Raw genomic sequence first — 25,311 nt, 5'->3', positions numbered from 1 at the left:
AATGAATGAATCCACTGCTGTAACATCTGAAGCAGGCACAGAGGGCGGGGTCACAGGCACAGAGGGCGGGGTCACAGGCACAGAGGGCGGGGTCACAGGCACAGAGGCCGGGGTCACGGGCACAGAGGGCGGGGTCACAGGCACAGAGGGCGGGGTCACAGACAGAGGGCGGGGTCACAGGCACAGAGGGCGGGGTCACTCGGCCCCCCCTTTACACCTGCAACATTCATATTAAAGCCTTGAAACAGCAGCCTGGGCTTCTGTCTGCAGCCGTCATGCTGCGTTCAAGTCATCACAAAGAAACAGCCATTCAAGCTTCCAACGTGTCACATGTTCTTAAGAACAATGAGTTAAACCCTCAGCTTCTGATATTTGTGTTTCTCAGTTGAAGAATCAACTTTCCTTCAAGACAACTGTCGCTTTAACACTCATTATAACACTGTGTCGTTAACGCGTCAACGATATCAGCCAATCAGACTTTAAACCCAGAAACAGACCAACAAAACTCCACCCTGTATGACCTGAAACAAACCAGGAAACAGACTCTCTCTCTCTCTCTCTCTCTCTCTCTCTCTCTCTCTCTCTCTCACTCTCTCTCTCTCTCCGGGAACACACAGAAGTAAATAGGGAAGAAAAGGACGAAATAAAAGAGACGACAGCTTCAGGAGGGAATACTGGGAATACTGGGATACTGCCACTTCAACCAGTCACTGAGTGCACGCTGTACAAAGCTTCAGAGAAAGACGAGTCAAAGTGAAAGTAAGTTAGAGGAAAATCTGTGGAGGAGGGGGAGGAACCTCAGTCCGACCTGTTTGAGCTGTCGGCCTGTCGTGACTTCACTCAGAGGAAAATGGCTTCTTGTTCAGAGGAGGATCTGTGCTGTTCTGTCTGCTGTGACATCTTCAAACATCCTGTGATTCTGTCATGCAGCCACAGCTTCTGTAAAGCCTGTCTGCAGAGATGGTGGAGAGAGAAGCAGGCCCAGGAGTGTCCAGTCTGTAAGAGAAGATCCTCAAAGCCAGAACCTCCATGTAACCTGGTGTTAAAGAACCTGTGTGAGGCCTTCTTACTGCAGAGAGGTCAGAGAGCTTCATCAGACTCTGAGGATCTCTGCAGGCTGCACTCTGAGAGACTCAGCCTGTTCTGTCTGGATCATCAGCAGCTCGTGTGTCTCGTCTGCAGAGACTCCAAACAACACAGCAACCACACGTTCAGACCCGTGGATGAAGCTGCACAAGAGCTCAGGGACGAGCTGCAGGAATCACTGAAGCCCCTGAAGGACAAACTGAGAGGCCTCAATGATGTGAAGGAAATCTGGGATCAAACAGGGAAACACATCAAGGTCCAGGCTGCAGAGACAGAGAGGCAGATTAAGGAGCAGTTTAAGAAGCTTCAGCAGTTTCTAGAAGAGGAAGAGGAGGCCAGGCTGCGTGCACTGAGGGAGGAAGAGGAGCAGAAGAGTCAGAGGATGAAGGAGGAGATGGAGGCTCTGAGCAGAGAGATAGCAGCTCTTTCACTCACAGTCAGAGACACAGAGGACGAGCTGAGAGCTGCAGACGTCTCATTCCTGAAAAACTACAAGGCTGCAGTGGAAAGAGTCCAGCAGCGCCCCCTGCTGGAGGATCCACAGCTGCCCTCAGGAGCTCTGATAGACCAGGCCAAACACCTGGGCAACCTGAGCTTCAACATCTGGACCAAGATGAAGGACATGGTCTCCTACAGTCCTGTGATCCTGGACCCAAACACCGCTGGTCCAGGACTCACTGTGTCTGAAGATCTGACCTGTGGGACCAGCGTGGTGGAAAGAGAGGAGGAGCTGGAGGTTCCTGATAATCCAGAGAGGTTTGGATACGGCAGCTCTGTCCTGGGCTCTGAGGGCTTCGACTCAGGGACTCACAGCTGGGACGTCCAGGTTGGACAGAACACATTCTGGGAAGTTGCCGTGTTTGAAGAGTCTGCTGACAGGAAGGAAGACGTAGACTCTGGATTATGGAGACTACAGTGTTGGGATGGTAAATACAGCGCATGCTCCCCGTCAGATGAAGACACTGTTCTGTCAGTGAGAGGACGACCTCAGAGGATCAGAGTGAATCTGGACTGGGACAGAGGAACGCTGTCATTCTCTGATCCTGACACTGACACACACATACACACCTTCACACACACTTTCACTGAAAAGCTCTTCCCATACATTTATAATGTTGAGTCACATCCTCTGAAGATATTACCTCTGAAGGTCTGTGTAACACTGGAACAATAAAGATGATGAAGTTAACTGACTCTGTTCAATGTTTTTAGATTTTGTGATATTGGCTGAAAACTATTTCAGACATCAGTCGTCCTCTTCCAAACAGAATCTGAAGGAAAACATCGATGTAAAGAACAACATGTGCAGGGAATGAGCTATATATATATATATATATATATGTATATATATATATATACACACACACACACAAAGCCTTATTTCAGTGTTTTGCATTTTGGAGTAAGCAGAAGCTGGAGCTAGTAAAGAATCTATTTTAGAGTAATTCTTGTGTCTGTCTGAGAGGAAAGTGAATTGTCATCTGACAGCAGATTTTTGAATGCATTACTTGACATTTTTTGCATTTATTGATTAACAGGATGTGATGAGCTACCAAGCGATGCATCCAAAATAGCATTCACATCAGCACCAATAATTATTGTGTATTCTTGCATCCCTGCTTTCCATAAAAGTTGTGATCAGATATATATATACTAATATATATATATTAGTATGTTATGCGGCCGTCAGGGCTGCGATGACTTTTAGAAATTGATACATTTAAATTGTGATTCAAAGGATGAAGATGTGGCGATATATTAGTGCTGATTTAAGAAGCTGTATGAAAGTTATTTCCACGCTGTGTCTGAAAAGATGACAGGATTGTTTAAACCGTTTGTATTCCAACTACATATATGAAATTGTCATGTTTGTTTTTTTAGGTAACATCAACACCTTACTCATTATGTTGTTGCTCATGTAATTTGGTGAATCTGTTTAGTAATTTCTGATTTCTGATGATCATTTAATCCATTTAAACCTTTCATATAATCCTTTCTGTTTTTGTTTGCTCATACGTAAACATCCTGTTTGTGTGATGAAGGAACCCTGAAGATGGACAGGTTTTAGTGCACCATGTCCTGATACAAAGCACACACACACACACACACACACACACACACTCACACACACACACACATACACACTCACACACACACACACACACACACACTCACACACACATACACACACACACACACTCACACACACACACACACACACACACACACACACACACACACACACACACACACACACACACACACACACACACTCACACACACACACACACACACACACACACACACACACACACACACACACACACACACACACACACACACACTCACACACACACACACATACACACACACACACACTCACACACACACACTCACACACACACACACATACACACACACACACACTCACACACACACACACACACACACACACACACACACACACACACACACACACACACACACACACACACACACACAAGCACCCTCACAGAGACAGATTGGTTATAAAATGTTGATTGAGAGTCTTTTTGGTTCTTGCTGACTGACTCCACGTCGCTTTGAACAAAACTTTTCCCTCTTGGGGATTTAGACTCTGAGACGGAAACTTAAAAATAAAAAAGTTTGATTTTTAACATTTATTTTTTCCTTTTATATATATTTTTAACTTTTCTGATTTGTATTGGAGTTTTAAAAGACTTTGTAAGATTTTTTCACCTTTTTTAAATTTTCAATAAATTTCATAAAATCTTCTGAAATCCTCTTTTTTTGGGAGAGAGAGAACAAACAGAACCATCATCAAAGTGTACCTGTGTTTATAGTGATAATGAGCGTACCTTGGAGGTACTGCCCCAGTGATGAGCACATTTAGCACTTGTGTGTAGGCAGCTACAGGACCAGCATGCACCTGGGTGGGTTTAACCTTTTTTTTTACCAGGAGTTTGAGAGTCAGCCGGGATTATTTTGCTTTAAATGTTCATGGAAGTAAATAATAACAAATATAGAACTGATGTAGATAATGTGTACGCCACATTCCCAGGATGCATCAGGTACCATACTTAGTTTATGAGTGGTTATAATTTGATCGTTTAATGGCGTGGACATTGTATAATTTCATCGTTTTTTTCCTGAAGGACAGGTGAATTATAAAATTCTTACCCTACACTATTTGCTCAGCCTAAAGCGTCACCGGCTCCTTCAGAAGCCTGCTGGCGAGGATCTCTGACCTTCTCTCCACAACGTGACCAAAACTAAAGTCTCTACACTATGAAGCCATTTCTATCATCTTTGACAGGCCAGTTTCTGAGACCTCTGTCTTATCAACATGATCAAAATGTTCCTTATAAACCTGTTATATATAATCAGATACATGTAATCTGCCCTCTAAGTGGATTATCATTAGCAGACAGTGTACGGTCTTTTTTTGACCTTTTCAAAATGGCCGATGTCATGAACTCATCCACACACTTTTAGCAGGAAAATCTTTGCTAATGTTTAAGAAGATATGGTTAGAATATTATTATCAATAATATATTAGAATATTAAGATATTATATAATACAATAATATCTTCATATCATATAATTCATTCTTTATATCACAGTTAAATCATGTTAAATGTGTGTATTGAAGATGATTCTGCAGGTGTATCAGGTGTTTTGTCCCTGAACAGTCATGTCACATTTTTGTAATATAATCTACATTAAGCCTACCACAATACCAACACAAGATTGATTTAATCAATCCAATCAATGACTGAAATGACATCTTAAGATACATTTTGGGTATCATTACCAAAAACGCCTGATGTATCAAATGTGATACAAAAAAACTATGTTGCAAAAAAAATTGACATTTTTGTTAAAAGCTTTACTAAATAATAATGATAATAATAATAATAATAATAATAATGATGATAATAATAATAATAATAATAATAATAATAATGATGATGATAATAATAATAATAATAATAATAATAATAATGATAATAATAATAATAATAATAATAATAATAATAATAATAATACATTTTAGGTGCCTTTCATGACACTCATGGTCAACTAAAAAAAAAATTCTTGCTATTTTTTAATATGTCAGGCTTCTGTATTAATGCCTCGGCACCTTGATTTGCTGCCATGACCTAAACATGTCAGTGTGGTAAAACATACAGACAGAAACCTTCCAAGAAGAGAATCTGCTGTAATAAAATCAACACATTATATATGTGTAAACATCACCTACATCAAGATATACGTAGGTGATGTCCGGTGTGTTGTTGTCACTGCACGCTTGTTTTCATCGTTCCTTCTGTTGACTTTATATAACAGGGTCTTAAAAAGATGCACATGTTGTCCCACCTGAGAGGAGCTCTTTGTGTTCCTCTGGCTGTTGAATTATTAACAGAGAAACAGGGTTGTGGGTCCTGTCACTACTGACCCTTCATCTGGTTATGTAACAACTTTCAAGATTTAGTTTAGCTTGAACTGACTCTAGGCTAACATTAGCATGCTAACACAACAATACAGGACAGCAAAACTCCCCACTAGTACTCAGGGAGACTCACAGGTCTTAGGTTGAACACTTATAAGTGTGAAGTCTGAAGGAGAGCTGGATTAACAGAACACATCTGATTCTGTGTCTGAGCCTCTCCTTCAGGCTTTGAACACATCCTAAAGTTGTTGTTATTGTCAGGCTCATATTGATCCGACTGAACTAGTCTGTGATTTGGACCATTTGGAGCAAACATGCAGATATGAGGGACCCTTGACACACTAAGCTTTCCCTGCTCGTAGTCACAGCTGAACTCTATCAGGTCTGACTGACATCAGGATCAGTCAACAAGCAACACAAAGTCTGTACATCTAAATAAGTATATATTCCTCTTCCTCGCACTCTGTGTGCAGGTTTCCCCTCCACTTCTGTAGACACAGTTCAACGACCTCGGACTTGCAGGTCACATTTTCTTCACAACCAACTTATCTATGAAAGTCTTTATTTATAATAATATATATAACTCCTTTAAATCTCTTTGTTAGAAGCTGCTTCACAAAATGAAAAAAAAAAAGTCTGAACTGGAACACAAATAGATCACAGAGACAAACAAATTAAAAACAGGAAAACACACGTGCTAAAAAAAGAAGGCATAATGTTCTAGGTTACATCAGGGGGGTCCAAAGTGCGGCCCCGGGGCCATTTATGGTCTTTGAGGGGATTTTTTGCGGCCCTCGACTTCAATCGAAGAATCTGAAGATTTTGTCCCGATGTCTCATTCAGACGGAATATGTAGTTATTTTTCTTTTTCATGTTTGCGAGGGCTGAAAGATATTCATCAAATAGAAAATGTTCAGTTTAATGTATGTTTATTTTCTTACTTTTTTTAACAGTTTTGATTATTTTCCACATTTTTTTATTAACTATGAAAATGAACTTTTGAATAACTTTTGCAAAGAAGCAGACTGTTGTTTAACCCTTTAATAACCTGAGCTAAATACATAAAGTTTTTACAAAAAATAACCACATCAAAGACTTGATTCTGAAAAAAACGAATAAAAAACCGATAAAGAAGAATGAAAAACTCAAAGTATTTAATTTCCTTTTATTAAAGGGTTTCTTTTGTGAACATTGTGATTCTGATCTACAAAGCCTTACTATAGTTTTTTTTTTTAATGAAACACAATATTTTTTCACTGTAATCGTTTATCGTGTTTTTATGTTATTTTTGTAGAGGTCAAAATACAAAAAGTTCCCGACAATATTATTCAGGAAAAAACAACCCTGTGGCCCGCGAACGATTCTAACATGACAATTTTGAACCACAAAAAAAAAAAACGAAAAACAGTGAGTCACATGAAGGCTTGTCAATACAGGTGCGATCAGGACAGTCATTTATTTGTGTTTGACTTCAGCCTCCTGTTCTTGAAGATCCTCCACAGTCTTTGACTCCTTTCAACCTTTTTTCTTAAAATAAAAATGTTGATTAAAGAAAATAAGAGATGACAAACTGATGCTCCTTCTTTTTCAACATTAACAGGATTGTCCACGCAGATTTTTATGAATTTAAAAGACTCGTTTTGGGGATTAAACAAAAGTGTCTTCAAAAAACCAACGTTATGTAATAACACTAAAGTGACGTGATGACAAAAGAAGGCGCTAAGAAACAATTCAAACTGCGTGTAAATAATAATAATACATTTATTAACAGACATATGAGGGGAGGAAAGGTGAGACTCCTCCGTAAACAGCACGTGCTGCGCGTGCTTTGACGTCAGAGTCGTCGTTGCTGTCGCAGAAGCGCACTGAACGCTGATTGGCCTGCTTGTGGAAAGACACGCCCATTTCTGTCCGCTCCCTGCCTCGACTGTCTGTGTGGGTTAAACCATTCGAGACATGAGGGGGGGCTTCTTAATTAAAGATTCTTTAATCAACGCTCTGTGATGTATTTGTGTGAAAATCAACCAGACACAAAGTAAAGTCTTGACGTCTCCTTCGAGGCTTTTATAGACTTATAGTCATTTAAACTAGCTTGGTGATCTCGGTTCAGCTTTTTGGACTAGTCCATTATCAGTCCGCCCCTCAGGCACCGGTGTTCCGTGACACTCCAGAAACATGATGTAACTTTTACCGGCTTTCAGTTACCTTCACACCGAGAGAACCGGCGCTGTGTCCGGGCACACCGCGTACAGGAGAACTTTCTCGACCTCTCGGTTCTGTTCATGGCTCGGTGTTGTTAGTGTCGGTGTGAGAAGACTAACGTTTATCTTCCGTACAGGAAGCATGAATCCGGCTCGGCGCTGCTCGGCGTTCTTCGGCCAGCTGCGCGTGTCCTCGCGGGGGGGACCAGGCGCGAGGAGACCGTGTCCCCCGGCGGGGACTCGGTGCTGTCACCTCGGTGTAGGAGGACTCAATGGGACCAGTCCACAGATGAAACCTAGCGGGGTGTCCAACACTGCGACAACAGCAGGTAGGCCTACAGTTCACCTTAAAGGGGACACATCCTAAAACACCTTCACTGTGTGTTTATATAACCTGAGAGTCTACAGACCACCAGCATGTGAAATAAATCATCCAGTCCTTTCTTTGTGCTCTACATTTACGTGTTGCAACACAGAGGAAAGTGCTCCGTTTCAAATTAGCTCTCCTTGTGACGTCACAGTGGGATTTTGTGATTCAAGCTGCTTGTCAACATGCTCGGGGGGCCGCAGACGAGCAGGTGGGCTCCTGAGGGCTCACAAACTTAAATAAACACAACGATGATATTTTTAATGACAGTAGGAAAGCCTCCCTAACGGCCCTGACTCATCAAAGGACCAGAGGGGGGCCAAGGCCGCCTGCGGTGTCGGCGAACTGCGCCTTTTGTCGTTGACAAAAACATGCACTTAAACACTACCAAGCACCACGTATGTTGTTCTGTGTGTGCGTGAGAGGAGATAACACTCCATGCCAGCAGGAGGCGGTAGTCTGTAATCGTCATCCCCGAAAAGGACGAGAAAAAAACGCAGATAAATAAGGAGACAATTTTCATGTAGCGTGTAGCCCACTTCTGATTGGCACTTAAATGGAGTGCACTGATTCGCTTATCTGAACAGCCAATCAGAGGGATTCCTTTCACCAACAGTGACTGCAGATGCCTATTCAAGACGTGGAATCGCCCCCATAAAAACCCCACCTGGGTCCAACAGGTGGCGATGAACGGCTTTGGACCGTGACAGACGGTTTTCTCCATGTTGATGATGTAAACAGGAAGCACTTTTATTTATTAAGTGAAGATAATACGAGTGATTCTCACTCGCGATGTAAATGAATGAACATGAAAGCTGTTTGATCTTCCATCTGATCGGCGTGTTGGGTTTTCCACATCTGTTTCTATGGTTACCGCTCTTTACCTTCATGGCTGCCTCAGTTGGACTGATCCTCAGTGCGGCGGTGACGCAGGATGTTCTCGACGTTCTCACGCTGCGCCGCTTACATCACCGCACCGAGAGCTCTGATTGGCCTGCAGGCGCGTGCAGCGACCGGGACCTGCTGCTGTGAGGTTAGCACGCTGGATTTAGCTGCTGACTTTAAATAGAAGGGAAGCGTCCAGCAGATCAGCTTCATGTGAAAACCACCCGACTGTTTTCACTCCTCAGAGTCAGGTTAGATCTTTGACCACCAGGTCAGAGAAATATCCAATAATATCAGTCGATGTCTTCTAATCCAATGTCTTATCTCCAATACACACTGATGTTACTCGATTAATTGCATTACTCTCTCTCACCAGCAGCCGGCGTTAAATAAAGTGTTTGATGACTGTCTCTACAGGTCTAAGAACCAGATCACACCTCATACTGGTCTGAGGGTTTTTTTTTTCTCCTCCCAGTTTCGAGATCGGTCCAAAATGTTCGGTATCAGTCGACACATTCGCTCACGGACGCGTCGAGCTGCTTCGTGAAATAACAAAACTCAAAGCTGAGAGTCTTTAAAATGCTGTGATTGGTCGATATGAGATCACCGATATGACCCGCTGTCAAACCCCGACTCTTACTTTGAATAGATTCTTTACAGGACAGTCGGCTGTCTCGATGCCTGATTGAAATCATGCAGTCAGTCTATTTTAGAAGCTGTCAGGAGGAATCAGGTCAGGTCTCTGTTTGCACGCCGGTGGTCAGGTCACGGCTGCACCAACACACACACATCACACACAGCCGCCCTGATCAGCAGCTGAAAGGAGCCTAAAGTTAGCAGCTTGCTGGTTTCAGGAGGTTAAAGCTCTTCATGTGACTCAGAGCTCGGCTGGCCTCCGGCTGTAATCAGGTTGTTGGAGTGGTTATGTAACCTTCAGAGAAGAGACACTACATGAGCTGCTGCTCCACTTTTACAACCCTCTTAGACGCCGTGGAGTCGGATCGAAGAGCTTTCCAGGTCTGGATACGTTAAAGTACGACAAAGAGGAATTCTGACCTGTCCCCCCCCCCCCCCCCCCCCCCCGAGCAGCGTCGAGGAGATGAGTGCATCCCGAATTCATCTCCAGCTGGCTAACATGGCGCTAACGCTGTCTTCTGCCACGGCCAATCAGACGATGCCTACGCTTCGAGAGCCTGGCCAATCAGACGTTCAGTCCGTCAGTCGCTGCTGGCCCCGCCCCAAAAGTCCCGAGGCCGTCGGAAATCACAGAACCGTCAACGTCGGGTTAGTGTAAGACGAGCCTGGATCACTTCTTCTAATCTGGGTCATTCCGGCGTTTGACCTGGGAAACCTGCGCTCCTCCGTGTGAGGAAGGCCGGCAGCTCTGCGTGCACGTCAGCCCGCTCGCACCTGCTGAAAGGAGAAAAAAACAACCTCTTTGTGAAGTCAGAGTGAATGTGTGTTTGTGTTCACACGTGCGGCTCGTGCTGGAAAGATCCGGAGTGAAGCCCGACAGGTCTGTTTGTCCCTCTTCTGACGTCCACAGTGTGGACGTGAGCTCGAGTCAGGAGGAGGAAACTCGTCTGCTGATATCGGAGGCTGATGTCTCGCCTGTGTGTTTGTCACGTTGTTCTCTGTATCGTTGGTGTGATACCTTTTGTGTGTTGATCCGTCATCTGGTGACAGGAAGGTTGGAGGTTCGATACCCATCGCCCGGTCACAGGCTGAGATGATCCGGTTGAGGTGGAGTTAGTTTGAAGAAAGGTTCTGGTGCAGCCTCAGGTCCGTGTAGGAGAGAGGAAGCACGTCAGCGTCCCTGCAGTCAGTCTGACGTCTCACAGACGGGCGCAGCTCAAAGAAAGTGTCCCATCAAGTCATTCCAGTGACTCAGCGTTATATCACCCGTCAGGTCAAACAGCCCCGGGCCTGTTTGTGTAACGCATCGTTAGCAACAACGTGCTGAAGGAGGACGACCTCGGGCCTGAAAGACATGAAGCCAACGTGTGAGGACGATCCTGTTTGTTCCTGCTCCTGGAGCCTGAAGAAGAGCAGGACATGGAGGAGGAGGAGAGGGACATGGAGGAGGAGGAGGAGGAGAGGGACATGGAGGAGGAGAGGGACAGGACATGGAGGAGGAGGAGAGGGACATGGAGGAGGAGAGGGTCGGGACATGGAGGAGGAGAGGGACAGGACATGGAGGAGGAGAGGGTCAGGACATGGAGGAGGAGAGGGACAGGACATGGAGGAGGAGAGGGTCATGACATGGAGGAGGAGAGGGTCAGGACATGGAGAAGGAGAGGGACAGGACATGGAGAAGGAGAGGGACAGGACATGGAGGAGGAGAGGGTCAGGACATGGAGGAGGAGAGGGACAGGACATGGAGGAGGAGAGGGTCAGGACATGGAGAAGGAGAGGGACAGGACATGGAGGAGGAGAGGGTCAGGACATGGAGGAGGAGAGGGTCAGGACATGGAGGAGGAGAGGGACAGGACATGGAGGAGGAGAGGGACAGGACATGGAGGAGGAGAGGGTCAGGACATGGAGGAGGAGAGGGTCAGGACATGGAGAAGGAGGAGAGGGACAGGACATGGAGGAGGAGAGGGACAGGACATGGAGGAGGAGGAGAGGGTCAGGACATGGAGGAGGAGAGGGACAGGACATGGAGGAGGAGAGGGACAGGACATGGAGGAGGAGAGGGTCAGGACATGGAGGAGGAGAGGGACAGGACATGGAGGAGGAGAGGGTCAGGACATGGAGGAGGAGAGGGACAGGACATGGAGGAGGAGAGGGACAGGACATGGAGGAGGAGGAGAGGGACAGGACATGGAGGAGGAGGATAGGGTCAGGACATGGAGGAGGAGGAGAGGGACAGGACATGGAGGAGGATAGGGACAGGACATGGAGGAGGAGAGGGTCAGGACATGGAGGAGGAGAGGGACAGGACATGGAGGAGGAGGAGAGGGACATGGAGGAGGAGAGGGACAGGACATGGAGGAGGAGGAGGAGAGGGACAGGACATGGAGGAGGAGAGGGACAGGACATGGAGGAGGAGAGGGACAGGACATGGAGGAGGAGAGGGACAGGACATGGAGGAGGAGAGGGTCAGGACATGGAGGAGGAGAGAGTCAGGACATGGAGGAGGAGAGGGACAGGACATGGAGGAGGAGGAGAGGGTCAGGACATGGAGGAGGAGGAGAGGGTCAGGACATGGAGGAGGAGGAGGGTCAGAGGACACAAGCAGACTTCGTCCTCAAACGTCAAACAGCAGTATTTCTCTTTGTTGTTGCTCTGGAGCCTAACGAGGTCAAAGGTCAAATGTGGTGTCAATGACAGGAGCGATGGTTTCTTTTTTCTAAATCTTCACAAGTTGGCAGGCTCTTTTTTTTTCTTCTCAGTGTGTGTGTGTGTGTGTGTGTGTGTGTGTGTGTGTGTGTGTGTGTGTGTGTTCATCTCTCTTATATTACTGACTCTGTCGCTGAGAGAGGAGAGCTTCACCTCGGGTTCGATCGACGACTCTCCTCGGGGGTTTTTGGGATCAGAAAAGAATCCAAACGTTTCTGATGCTCGGCTGTTTCGTTCATCTTTATCGACTCTGGAGGCGAACAAAGAAACCCACGTGAGCTGAGAGCAAACAGCAACCAATCAGGGGGGGGGGGGGGAACCAGGAAGTGGTCTAAAGGAGGTGCAGTAGGAAAAGAGAAACACTGGGGGTCCCTTGGACTGGGGGCCCCCATGCTGTCGGGGTTCTTTACTCCTTATGTGCAGCCATGGAAACCTGGATTACTAATGTTTGATTTGTACTTTGTAATTAAAGATTTTAATTATTATTTAAACATCGGGAATAAGGAAACAAAACAAACTGCACAGTCATTAAAAAAGAGGAAAAGCCTGAAACTGGTCTTCAGCTCTCTGCAGGATTTGAGACTGAGAAGGGAACTTGGTCCTGAGCGGTCTGAACAGATGTTCCTTTGTCTGACTGACTCGTCTCTGTCTGACCACGGGTCAGTGCACGGGGTAAAGTCACCTGACTTTAACAAGACGCTCTGTCTCGTCTCCTCCAGTTCGTCCAATGGGCAGCAGCAGCAGCAGCAGGTTGTTTGGCACCTTAGCCCAGACCCTGAACCGCCCCCCCTCGGCCCAACCGGACCCGTACCCGGAGGAGAACGCAGACGAGGACCTGGACCAGAGCCTGGCTGAGATCGACCCGGACCAGCTGCTCAGAGAGTGCGAGGAGGCCCTGCAGAGGCGCCCGGCCCGTCCACACAGAGACCTGGTCTTTCCAAGCGGCTCGGCGCCATGCCGCCAGAAACACGAGCCCTCCATCCGGATCATGCAGTGGAACATCCTGGCACAAGGTAGAGTGAGACACAGAGGGGCTTCGTGTCCCGTGGCGTCAGGATCACATGATCACACTTCAGATAGATGGACTCCATGATGTTCTCTTCAATATTCCCTGTAAAGATGTTTATCAGCAGGTCAGGATTAGAAAACATCACTTGGTTCATTTATTTATATGAGACGAGATCGCTGGTGTCCAAACTTTTTTTTTTTTTTTTTCTTGCAGGCCAAAGTTGTCGTGTTAGAATCGCTCGCGGGGCCACAGGTTTAGTTTTTTTAAATAATTTAAATAATATTTGTATTTTTTATTTTTTGTATTTTGACCTCTTCAAAAATAACATAAAAACACAATAAATAATTACAGTTATTAACTATGAAAATGAACCTTTGCTTCATTTTTACAAACAAGCAGGCTGCTGTTTAACCCTTTAATGACCTGCGCTACATACAGAAAGATTTTACAAAATAAATGAGCAGGTTTCAGGTTTGATTCAAAGTATTGATGTTCTTTTATTAAAGGGTCTCTTTTATGAACCTTTTGATTCTGATCTATGAATCCTTATCTTTTTATAAATTAGAATAAAATAGTTTCTCACTCTAATTATTGTATTTTTTACGTTATTTTTAAAGAGGTCAAAAAAACAAAAAGTTCCTGAAAATATTATTTAAAAAACCGAACCTGTGGCCCCTCGAGACAGAAAGTTTGGACTTATTTGAATGAAATGTTTTTTTTTTTTTTTAATCGCTCTCTTTGCTTCCAGCTCTCGGCGAGGGGAAGGACGGGTTTGTCCGCTGTCCGCTGGACGCTCTCAATTGGCAGGAGAGGAAGTACCTGATCCTGGAGGAGATCCTCACCTACCGCCCTGACATCCTGTGCCTGCAGGAAGTGGACCACTACTACGACACGTTCCAGCCAATCCTGGCCAGCCTGGGTTACCAAGGCACGTTCCTCGCCAAGCCCTGGTCTCCGTGTCTGGACGTCGAGCAGAACAACGGTCCTGACGGCTGCGCTCTGTTTTACCGCCGCTCGCGCTTCTCCCTGCAGTCCACGGCTCACCTGCGGCTGTCGGCCATGATGCTTCCCACCAACCAGGTCGCCATCGTGCAGACGCTGAGCTGCCGTCTGACGGGCCAGCGTCTGTGCGTGGCCGTCACGCACCTGAAAGCTCGCAGCGGCTGGGAGAGGCTGCGTAGCGCGCAGGGTGCCGACCTCCTGCAGAGCTTACGCAGCATCACGTCCGGCGACGGCGACAGCGAGGCTGCGTCAGGCGGCGTCCCTCTGGTGGTGTGCGGGGACTTTAACGCCGAGCCCTCAGAGGATGTTTACAGACGCTTTAGCTCCTCCCCCCTCGGCCTGAACTCCGCGTACAAGCTGCTGAGCGCCGATGGACAGACGGAGCCCGCCTACACCACGTGGAAGATCCGCCCCTCAGGAGAGAGCTGCAGCACCCTGGACTACATCTGGTACTCCCATGATGCTTTGAGTGTGGAGCGCCTGCTGAACATTCCCACGGAGGAGCAGATCGGCCCAGACCGCCTCCCCTCCTATCATTACCCCTCTGACCACTTATCGCTGCTCTGTGACATCAGCTTCAGGGAGGAGCCTCATAGGTTGATGTAGGCGGCCAATCACAGAAGCCCTGGACCAAACGGAGGACTGAGTGAGAAAAACTGAACCTGACGCGAGAACGTGACATCATCAAATCAATAAAAAAAATCACCAAAGGTCAAAAGGTCAAAGATCTCTCATAAACAGATCATCAGACCGGGACCTGGACCTGACCCTAACTAACAGGTCATAAGACCGGGACCTGGACCTAGTACTGGTCCTAACTAGCAGATCATCAGACCTGGACCTGGACCTGACCCCAACTAACGGGTCATAAGACCGGGACCTAGACCTGGTACTGGTCCTAACTAACAGGTCATAAGACCGGGACCTGGACCTAGTACTGGTCCTAACTAGCAGATCATCAGACTGGGACCTAGACCTGGTACTGGTCCTAACTAACAGATCATAAGACTGGGACCTGGACCTGACCTGAACTAACAGGTCATAAGACCTGGACCTGGTACTTGTCCTGGCTAACAGGTCCTCAGACCTGGACCTGGTACTGGTCCTAACTAACAGGTCATAAGACCGGGACCTGGACCTAGTACTGGTCCTAACTAGCAGATCATCAGACTGGGACCTAGACCTGGTACTGGTCCTAACTAACAGATCATAAGACTGGGACCTGGACCTGACCTGAACTAACAGGTCATAAGACCTGGACCTGGTACTTGTCCTGGCTAACAGGTCCTCAGACCAGGACCTGGTACTGGTCCTTGTTAGCATCATCAGACCTGGACCTGGTAATGCTCCTAGCTAACAGATCATCAGACTGGGACCTGGACCTGATCTGAACTAACAGGTCATCAGACTTGGACCTGGACCTGATCTGAACTAACAGGTCATCAGACTTGGACCTGGACCTGGTCCGAACTAACAGGTCATCAGACTTGGACCTGGACCTGATCCAAACTAACAGGTCATCAGACTTGGACCTGGACCTGATCTGAACTAACAGGTCATCAGACTTGGACCTGGACCTGATCCAAACTAACAGGTCATCAGACTTGGACCTGGACCTGATCCAAACTAACAGGTCATCAGACTTGGACCTGGACCTGATCTGAACTAACAGGTCATCAGACTTGGACCTGGACCTGATCTGAACTAACAGGTCATCAGACTTGGACCTGGACCTGGTCTGAACTAACAGGTCATCAGACCTGGACCTGGACCTGATCTGAACTAACAGGTCATCAGACTTGGACCTGGACCTGATCCAAACTAACAGGTCATCAGACTTGGACCTGGACCTGATCCAAACTAACAGGTCATCAGACCTGGACCTGGACCCGATCTGAACTAACAGGTCATCAGACCTGGACCTGGACCTGGTCTGAACTAACAGGTCATCAGACCTGGACCTGGTACTGGTAAGATCGTCTTAATGTTTTATAAATTAAAACGGCGTGAGTTTTAGCGACCTGTGATCCTCTGACGTGGTTAGAAGTGGGCGGGGCTAAGAGTCACAGCGCCGGGTGTGTTTTGGGTTCATCTGCAGTTATTTATTTATTGATATTAAAACGCACATTAAACTTTTGTTACTTTGATTTATTTTTTGATCTTTCCATCATTTTAGTTTATCGTGTTTTAACGTTTTCTTTGACGGTTTTTCTGAACGACGACGTTGATGGTGAAAATGTTGCTGCTCTGACTTCCTCGCACACGAGAGGAGACGTTACTATCCATGAAATAAAGTTTTTATTTTACTCCTGTTGTTCTCGTTTATTCGCCTGCTTTGTTCACAGTCACCCGTTGAAAAGTCGACACAGGAGCGCTCTCAGGGACGAACGCACGAGGACACGGCCGTGTGCGCTGAGCTGTCTCACTGGTTTCAGAAAGCACACGCCGCCGCGCTTCATACAAAACCAAAGGTGAGGGGACGAACGCCCGATGTGACTGGACGTTCCTAAAAGGCTCCAACAGCACAAAGGTTAAAGGTCAGGGACCTATTTCCCTTCAAGTCTTAACATGTAAACAAATTCAGCCATGACAGTTGTGATCCATGAAGGCCGTTATGAAAAAGAGAAACGACTGTTCAGCATGAATGGATTTTATTCTGATGATTGAATTGATCAGCATGATATTCATCTTTGGTGTGATACATAAACTACCAAAGAAAGGTCTTAAAATAGCTATAAGGAATAAATTAGATGACCTAACACATCTACTACTTCTGAACAACATCCACATATTAGCAGTCTCTGAAACCGATTTCGATGCTTCATTTGAGGACTCGTGGATATAATACTTCTATAAATGACAGGAAGCCATCAGGAGGAAAGGTTGCCATCTATACTTTGAAACATTTGAGGCCTCTTCTGATTGGATGTTGCTACAGACCTAGTGCTAATAGTGAGTATCTAGATGAGATATGTGATCTGCTGGATAATGTCAGAAACACAAATCATGAAATTTACTTCATGGGGGATTTAAATACAGATTGGAACTCCTCCAACTGTGCAATGAAAACAAAACTAAAGAGTGCACCTGTGGATTATCACAGGTCATTAATAAACCAACAAGAATATGAGATGAGATTCAACTTTATTGTCATTACACATAAACAAGTATACGGTAACGAAATGAGGTTTGGCATCTCACCAGAAGTGCAAATAAGCAGAAAGTGCAAGAGTTCGTTCTATGTACAGTGATTATAACATTTACAGATGTGGTTAAAGAAAAAGTGAATTATTAAGTATATATGGCTGGATGGATTATTGGGATGCTATAAATATAAATAAATGCTATAAATATAAGTGTATACAGAGGATTAAATATACAGGTTAAGGTGCAGAGAAAATGCTTATACTAGTGTACAGGTAATATACAGAATATGTACATATGATACAGATCAATAACTTACTGTGGTGATATGAACATACTATAATACAATAATGTGTGTGTGACCAGGAGTGGTGGGGGGATGAAGGATGTGAGGTGATATGCAGGGGGGGGGGGGGGCAGGAGGGGGCGGAGTTTGAGAGAGAGACAGAGTTCAGAGTTCGGGGGGTAGAGTTCAGAGACAGCTCTGGGGAAAAAGCTGTTCCTCAGTCTGCTGGTTCTGGTCCGGAGGCTTCTGAAGCACCTACCGGAGGGCAGGAGGGTAAACAGTCTGTGGGCAGGGTGGGAGGAGTCTTTAAGGATGCCGTGAGCTCGCCCCAGACAGCGTTTCCTCTGGATATCCTCGATGGCAGGAAGTGGACACCTTGTGATGCGCTGGGCTGTTTTAACCACCCGCTGTAGCGCCTTACGGTCCGTGACAGAGCAGTTTCCGTACCAGACTGTGACACTGCTGGTTCGGATGCTCTCAATCACACAGCGGTAGAAGTTCCTCAGTACAGCTGAAGACAGGTGGTGTCTCTTCAGTGTCCTCAGCAAAAAGAGGCGTTGATGAGCCTTCTTCACCAGACTGGAGGTGTTAGTGGACCAGGATAGGTCCTCTGTGATGTGGGTCCCCAGGAACTTGAAGCTGGAGACACGTTCAACAGCCATCCCGTTGATGTGAATGGGGTTGTGCGTGCTTCCCTTTTCTCTCCTGAAGTCCACGATGAGCTCCTTCATCTTGCTGGTGTTGAGAAGCAGGTTGTTGTCAGCGCACCAGGGGGCCAGAGGCTGTACCTCCTCCCTGTAGGCTGAGTCATCGTTGTTGCTGATGAGGCCAATCACCGCTGTATCGTCCGCAAACTTGATGATGGTGTTGGATCCATGTACCGGTGTTGGATCCATGTACCGGTGTTGGATCCATGTACAGGTGTTGCATCCATGTACAGGTGTTGGATCCATGTACAGGTGGATCCATGTACAGGTGTTGGATCCATGTACAGGTGTTGGATCCATGTACAGGTGTTGGATCCATGTACAGGTGTTGGATCCATGTACAGGTGGATCCATGTACAGGTGTTGGATCCATGTACAGGTGTTGGATCCATGTACAGGTGGATCCATGTACCGGTGTTGGATCCATGTACAGGTGTTGGATCCATGTACAGGTGTTGGATCCATGTACAGGTGTTGGATCCATGTACAGGTGGATCCATGTACAGGTGTTGGATCCATGTACAGGTGTTGGATCCATGTACCGGTGTTGGATCCATGTACCGGTGTTGGATCCATGTACAGGTGTTGGATCCATGTACAGGTGTTGGATCCATGTACAGGTGGATCCATGTACCGGTGTTGGATCCATGTACAGGTGTTGGATCCATGTACAGGTGGATCCATGTACCGGTGTTGGATCCATGTACAGGTGTTGGATCCATGTACAGGTGGATCCATGTACAGGTGTTGGATCCATGTACAGGTGGATCCATGTACAGGTGTTGGATCCATGTACCGGTGTTGGATCCATGTACCGGTGTTGGATCCATGTACAGGTGTTGGATCCATGTACAGGTGTTGGATCCATGTACAGGTGGATCCATGTACAGGTGTTGGATCCATGTACAGGTGTTGGATCCATGTACCGGTGTTGGATCCATGTACCGGTGTTGGATCCATGTACAGGTGTTGGATCCATGTACAGGTGGATCCATGTACAGGTGGATCCATGTACCGGTGTTGGATCCATGTACAGGTGTTGGATCCATGTACAGGTGGATCCATGTACCGGTGTTGGATCCATGTACAGGTGTTGGATCCATGTACAGGTGGATCCATGTACAGGTGTTGGATCCATGTACAGGTGGATCCATGTACCGGTGTTGGATCCATGTACAGGTGTTGGATCCATGTACAGGTGGATCCATGTACAGGTGTTGGATCCATGTACAGGTGGATCCATGTACAGGTGTTGGATCCATGTACCGGTGTTGGATCCATGTACAGGTGTTGGATCCATGTACAGGTGTTGGATCCATGTACAGGTGTTGAATCCATGTACAGGTGTTGGATCCATGTACAGGTGTTGGATCCATGTACAGGTGTTGGATCCATGTACAGGTGTTGGATCCATGTACAGGTGTTGGATCCGTGTACAGGTGTTGGATCCATGTACAGGTGTTGGATCTGTGTACAGGTGTTGGATCCATGTACCGGTGTTGGATCCATGTACCGGTGTTGGATCCATGTACAGGTGTTGGATCCATGTACAGGTGTTGGATCCATGTACCGGTGTTGGATCCATGTACCGGTGTTGGATCCATGTACAGGTCTGCAGTCGTGGGTGAAGAGGGAGAAGAGGAATGGGCTCAGCCACAGGCGGGCCGCGAAATCAAAAATAATAATGTTTTAAATGTTAAAACTTGTTAAGTTTAAAAGGATATGTAGTTTCTCAAGTCCTCCTCCTTTGACGATGATGTGTAGATGATGAAGAAATATCCGCTGACACTGACTTGCATGTAATATAAGACATTTATTTACAAAGACAAGAAACAGCATCAGTCCAGGTTAGCCATGTTACCTGGGAGAGTCACCAGCCAAGTGTGATCCCTCATGAACAAAGAAAAGACCCTGGTATTTATACAGCATTGGTCAAAACAACATCAGGACATTTACGACTCTATTTAGGCTTTGATCATTCAGGTGTGCATCTCCTACAGTCCTGCACCCCCTGTGGTTCCTCAGGACATGTGACTTCAAAGGTTACACAGGTCACCATGGGGTGACTTCTTATCTCCCCCAATGTATCCTAAGAGTCTGTTCTCACTTCAATACCAAACTGTTTATCTATCACAGTCTTTAAGGAATGACCCCAAATAGACCCCTTCATTGTCTTTGATGTTAACAAATCTCTAACTTTAAGAACACCAACAGCTCACATGTTTCAGCAGCACATTTACACTTCAAATACTTATTTATATTGCATTGTCGCATGTAAAATACACTACAGATATTAAAGAATTTCAAATATTCTTTTCATTATATTGTTTTTTCTTCTTCGCTGGGATTTTTTTGAGAACGAGCTCAGTGAATATCAAAGTAAAAAGAGCGTTATCGAGTGTATGAGCAGCCAGAACACGAAGGCTGTGGAAGCATCCTTTCGGGTTTCCCAACTCAAGGCTGGAAAACCACACTCCATTGGTGATAATGGAATTCTTCCCACAGCATAACAGATGGTGGAGGTGATGTTGGGTGAGAAGGCAGTGCAATCTATCAACCTCGTCTCATTGTGGGATAAAACAGTCAAAGGAAGGATTGATGACATGGCAGATAACGTGTCGGAACAGCTGATCCGAAGCATAAAAGAGAGCCGCTTCTATGCACTCCAACTGGATGAATCGACCGACATCGCAAGTCTTTCAAACCTGCTTTCAACTGCTGAGGCAATATTTGACATTTTGAACACTTTTATTGTTTCCAACGGGATTGACTGGTCCAGTGGGAGTGAGCACTGACGGAGCGCGTGCGATGCTGGGGGGGCAGCACCCCAGGCGTGTGAAAGAGGTGGATCTGTCCACTGCAGCATACACCGTGAAGCACTGGCTACAAAGAAAATGCCCCCGGATCTGCAGAATGTTTTAGATGAGGCGATCAAAGCTGTCACATCATCACCAGCTGGCTGTCCCGGGGCAAGGTACTGACGCCACTGTTTGAGTTACGAGATGAAGTGCGTGTGTTTTTTCTCGACACAAAGTTTGAACACCGCTTCAGTGATTTTGAGGGGTTGGCTAAGTTGGGTTACCTGGCTGATATTTTCAGCCACTTAAATGGACTGAACCTCGCTCTTCAAGGGACAGCAGTGAACACGTTCAATGTCCAGATTAAAGTGGAAGCGACCATAAAAAAAACTTGCACTGTGGGCTAAGTGTGTCGACAAGTCAAACTATGACTCGTTTGAAAATCTGGCTGATTTTCTGACAAAGGAACAGAGTCAGCTTCCCATCATCGTGAGCAACGCTGTCAGAGAGCACCTGCAAGGTTTGGGGACCCAGCTGCGCGTCTACTTCCCCATCCCAGACGTGCAATGTAGCTGGATAGAAAACCCATTCGCCAGCCACAGTGACGAGGTCCTCGCCGCTCTGAATTCAAAAGAGCAAGATAGTCCCCTGGATCTTTGATGTGACACTGCGCTGAGGCTGGTCTTCTCACAGAAGCAAACAAACTTTTGGCTTCACGTTGCTTCTGAGTATCCTGATCTGGCCAACAGAGCTGTGAGATTCCTGATGCCTTTCCCGACCACGTACCTCTGTGAGACTGGATTTTCTGCACTCGTGGCATTAAAAACTAAGTACAGAAACAAACTGAATGTTGAGCCAGATCTTCGACTGAAACTTTCATCCATTGTCCCAGACATCAAGCATCTGGTTGGCCTGTTGTTGGACTGATCTTTATAAAAGTTTTCATTTTGTTTCGTTGCAGTTTGTTATGAGAATGCATTTCTACATTGTTAAAGGATTCCGTTATTTATGAATCAATTGTTTATTAGCCTGTTACAGACAGACCTTTGCTTGTCATTTATGTGTCAGTGATATATGTGGTGCTGATTGATGTACGTGTGTATGCGTGTGTCTAATACTGAAGGTTATGTTGAGGTGATGTTACAGATGCTGTGTTAGTGACTGTGGAGCTTCCAATATGTTTCTCCTGTATTGATTTCAGGCCTTTATGTTCAATCTTCAATAAAATAAAGTGCTCTGAGAACGCATTATAATGCTTTTGTATTTATGGGGTTGGAGGTGGGCCACAAAGATTTTTGAGACTTAAAAGTGGGCCCTGAGTTGGAAAAGGTTGGGAACCACTGCTGTATATATATATATATATATATATATATATATATATATATATATTCTTTCTGCATCTTGTCCCATTTTCAAGCCCAGCACAGTTTATCAGATGTCTGTTCATCATGATCCGGGTCTGCTGAAGATTTCTGCCTGTTAAAAGGAAGTTTTTTCTTGCCACGCTCTGACAGATTAAGCTGGGCTCTTGTAATATAGCCATCAGTAAGGTCCTTTACCTGCTTTTTGTAAACATGACAATGAGCATGTTTACCTGCTCTTTTGTTAATGTTAACAGACAAACAGTAAGGTCCTTTACCTGCTTTTGTAAAGGGTCTCGAGATAACGCCTGTTATGAATTGACGCTATATAAATAAAGATTGATTGATTGATTGATTGATTGACATGCTAATTCCCGCTAATATGCTAAAGCTACAGCCGGTGTTACCAGCTCAGTCAAAGTTAAGTCGTCTCGGTCAAGATTAAAAGAGTTTGTCAGAGTATTATAATAAAAAGAGTTTGTCAGAGTATTATAATAAAAAGAGTTTGTCAGAGTATTATAATAAAAAGAGTTTGTCAGAGTATTATAATAAAAAGAGTTTGTCAGAGTATTATAATAAAAAGAGTTTGTCAGAGTATTATAATAAAAAGAGTTTGTCAGAGTATTATAATAAAAAGAGTTTGTCAGAGTATTATAATAAAAACAGTTTGTCAGAGTATTATAATTAAAAGAGTTTGTCAGAGTATTATAATAAAAAGAGTTTGTCAGAGTATTATAATAAAAAGAGTTTGTCAGAGTATTATAATAAAAACAGTTTGTCAGAGTATTATAATAAAAAGAGTTTGTCAGAGTATTATAATAAAAAGAGTTTGTCAGAGTATTATAATAAAAAGAGTTTGTCAGAGTATTATAATAAAAAGAGTTTGTCAGAGTATTATAATAAAAAGAGTTTGTCAGAGTATTATAATAAAAACAGTTTGTCAGAGTATTATAATTAAAAGAGTTTGTCAGAGTATTATAATTAAAAGAGTTTGTCAGAGTATTATAATAAAAACAGTTTGTCAGAGTATTATAATTAAAAGAGTTTGTCAGAGTATTATAATAAAAACAGTTTGTCAGAGTATTATAATTAAAAGAGTTTGCACAGTGTTGAAAGATATAATGTTTGATTCTGTGGAAATATAGTGAGAGTAATGCTGTACCTGGGTGTGTATTAAAAACCAGTTAAGTTACATTAAAGTAGTTCATCAGCATAATTCACAACAAGAGAGTATTAAGATAAAGTCAGTTAATATTGATTTAATGTGAACCTAATGCATGTTAGTGTCTTGGTTTTCATGATTTGAGTTCATGCATTAGTCAACTGTATAAAAGGTTGATGAGTAGATTTACAGTGTATCCATAACTAGTGTTACCTACCTGTATGTACGAGTATGGTTAATGTGTTTAGAGTAACTAACCAGGGTATTTTCACTACGTAATGAGTATGATAAATCATGTTATTAGTGAGAGCAGAAGTCGTACGTGATGAGTTCCAGTGTGCACCCGATGGAGAAGCTCCTGATCTAACTGTATTGTTTCATATTTCTACAGATTTCCACAAAAATAAAAGTGTTGCACCAAGGATGGGCGTGACTTCATTCTTAAACCTGTAACATGAAGAAGGCTAACTGGTCAGAAGAAGCTCCAGAGAAAGCATCGTTGATTTTCATGCACCAATAAAAAAAAAGGTTACAGTTCGAAATGTTCCCCAGTTTACTTAGAAAGTGATGATTTCATCATCAGAGTAGACAAACTTCCAGCCACAGAATACTGATCAAACCAATCATCTAATCAATAAGATCATGGAACGTAAAACATGTAGCTCTGAATTTCAGGTTGCTAAAGTGGAATTACTTCTAATGACCTGCGAAAATAAACCACCAGGGGTCGACTGTCTTGATAGCACGCTGCTCAAACCTACAGCCTCAATGATTGCTGCTATGGTTGCACACATTATCAATAAGTGTTTTAGTGAAAATGTTTGTTTACAATCAGGGAAGGTGTCAAAAATGTTGCCAATACATAAAGTTCAAATAGTCGACTGATAAGTTTAAGTTTATTACCAATTTTAGGTAAAATAATGGAGAGAATTGTTTATGAGAATTATAATTTGTTGATGCATTTTCAGCGTGCGTATAGAGCGCAGTCCTCGACAACCTGACTCACATGGATGATGACTGGACGAAGGATAATGAGCCGAGGAAAATGACTGGTGTTATAATGCTTGATTTGTCTGCAGCTTTTGATATTATTGATTATAAGTTAATGATAGAAACATGGAAATGCTTTTTGTTAAAGTGCATTACTGTGGATGGAAAGTTATTTGACAGATAAAAAGCAATCAGTATATTTTAATGGAAGGTTTTCAGAATCTACACAAATGATCTTCTCTGTGTATTAAACAAGAATCTCAGTGTATGCTGATGACTCCACTATATATGTAGCAGATGGAAAAATCAATAACTTGATAATAATAATTAGTGATCGTAGTAATCAACCAAAGCTTGATCAGTATAACTCAGACATGAATAAAACAAAAAATCAAACTGTTGGGAGTTATTATGGACAAACTTTTATGGGACAAGCATGTACAGGAAGTTGTGACAAAAATGGGAAAAACGATTAAACAAGTCATTCAAGCATTTGTTTTTTCTCACCTGGATTAGT

At 44.6% G+C, this 25,311-nt stretch overlaps 2 protein-coding genes and 1 long non-coding RNA gene across 4 annotated transcripts; 2 read left to right on the top strand and 1 right to left on the bottom strand.

The window, feature by feature from the left end:
- The first annotated feature begins 526 nt into the window (after positions 1 to 526).
- LOC306829606 (E3 ubiquitin-protein ligase TRIM39-like) lies at positions 527 to 2,399 on the top strand. Its single transcript, XM_079352712.1, has one exon. It carries the CDS (start codon positions 851 to 853, stop codon positions 2,258 to 2,260), a length of 1,410 nt encoding a protein of 469 aa, XP_079208838.1. The 5' UTR covers positions 527 to 850; the 3' UTR covers positions 2,261 to 2,399.
- A 5,136-nt stretch (positions 2,400 to 7,535) lies between these two features.
- nocta (nocturnin a) lies at positions 7,536 to 15,624 on the top strand. The gene is made up of 3 exons (XM_079352719.1): positions 7,536 to 8,070; positions 13,055 to 13,348; positions 14,093 to 15,624. The coding sequence occupies exons 1-3, from the start codon at positions 7,884 to 7,886 to the stop codon at positions 14,950 to 14,952; spliced, it is 1,341 nt and encodes a 446-aa protein (XP_079208845.1). The 5' UTR covers positions 7,536 to 7,883; the 3' UTR covers positions 14,953 to 15,624.
- Positions 15,341 to 16,357, bottom strand: LOC306829629. Of its 2 annotated transcripts, none has more exons than XR_013779876.1 (3): positions 16,275 to 16,357; positions 15,440 to 15,683; positions 15,341 to 15,400 (listed from the first exon to the last, which is right to left on the bottom strand). It is a non-coding gene; the product is annotated as an uncharacterized lncRNA (long non-coding RNA). The 2 variants fall into 2 exon arrangements; XR_013779877.1 differs by having other exon boundaries at positions 15,352 to 15,400; positions 15,434 to 15,683.
- Positions 16,358 to 25,311: the final 8,954 nt, after the last annotated feature.

This window comes from Symphodus melops (assembly GCF_947650265.1).
Source record: "Symphodus melops genome assembly, chromosome: 9".
Taxonomy (NCBI): domain Eukaryota; kingdom Metazoa; phylum Chordata; class Actinopteri; order Labriformes; family Labridae; genus Symphodus; species Symphodus melops.
Note: the sequence above shows the minus strand (reverse complement) of the source record. Positions and strands in the feature narration are given on the sequence as shown.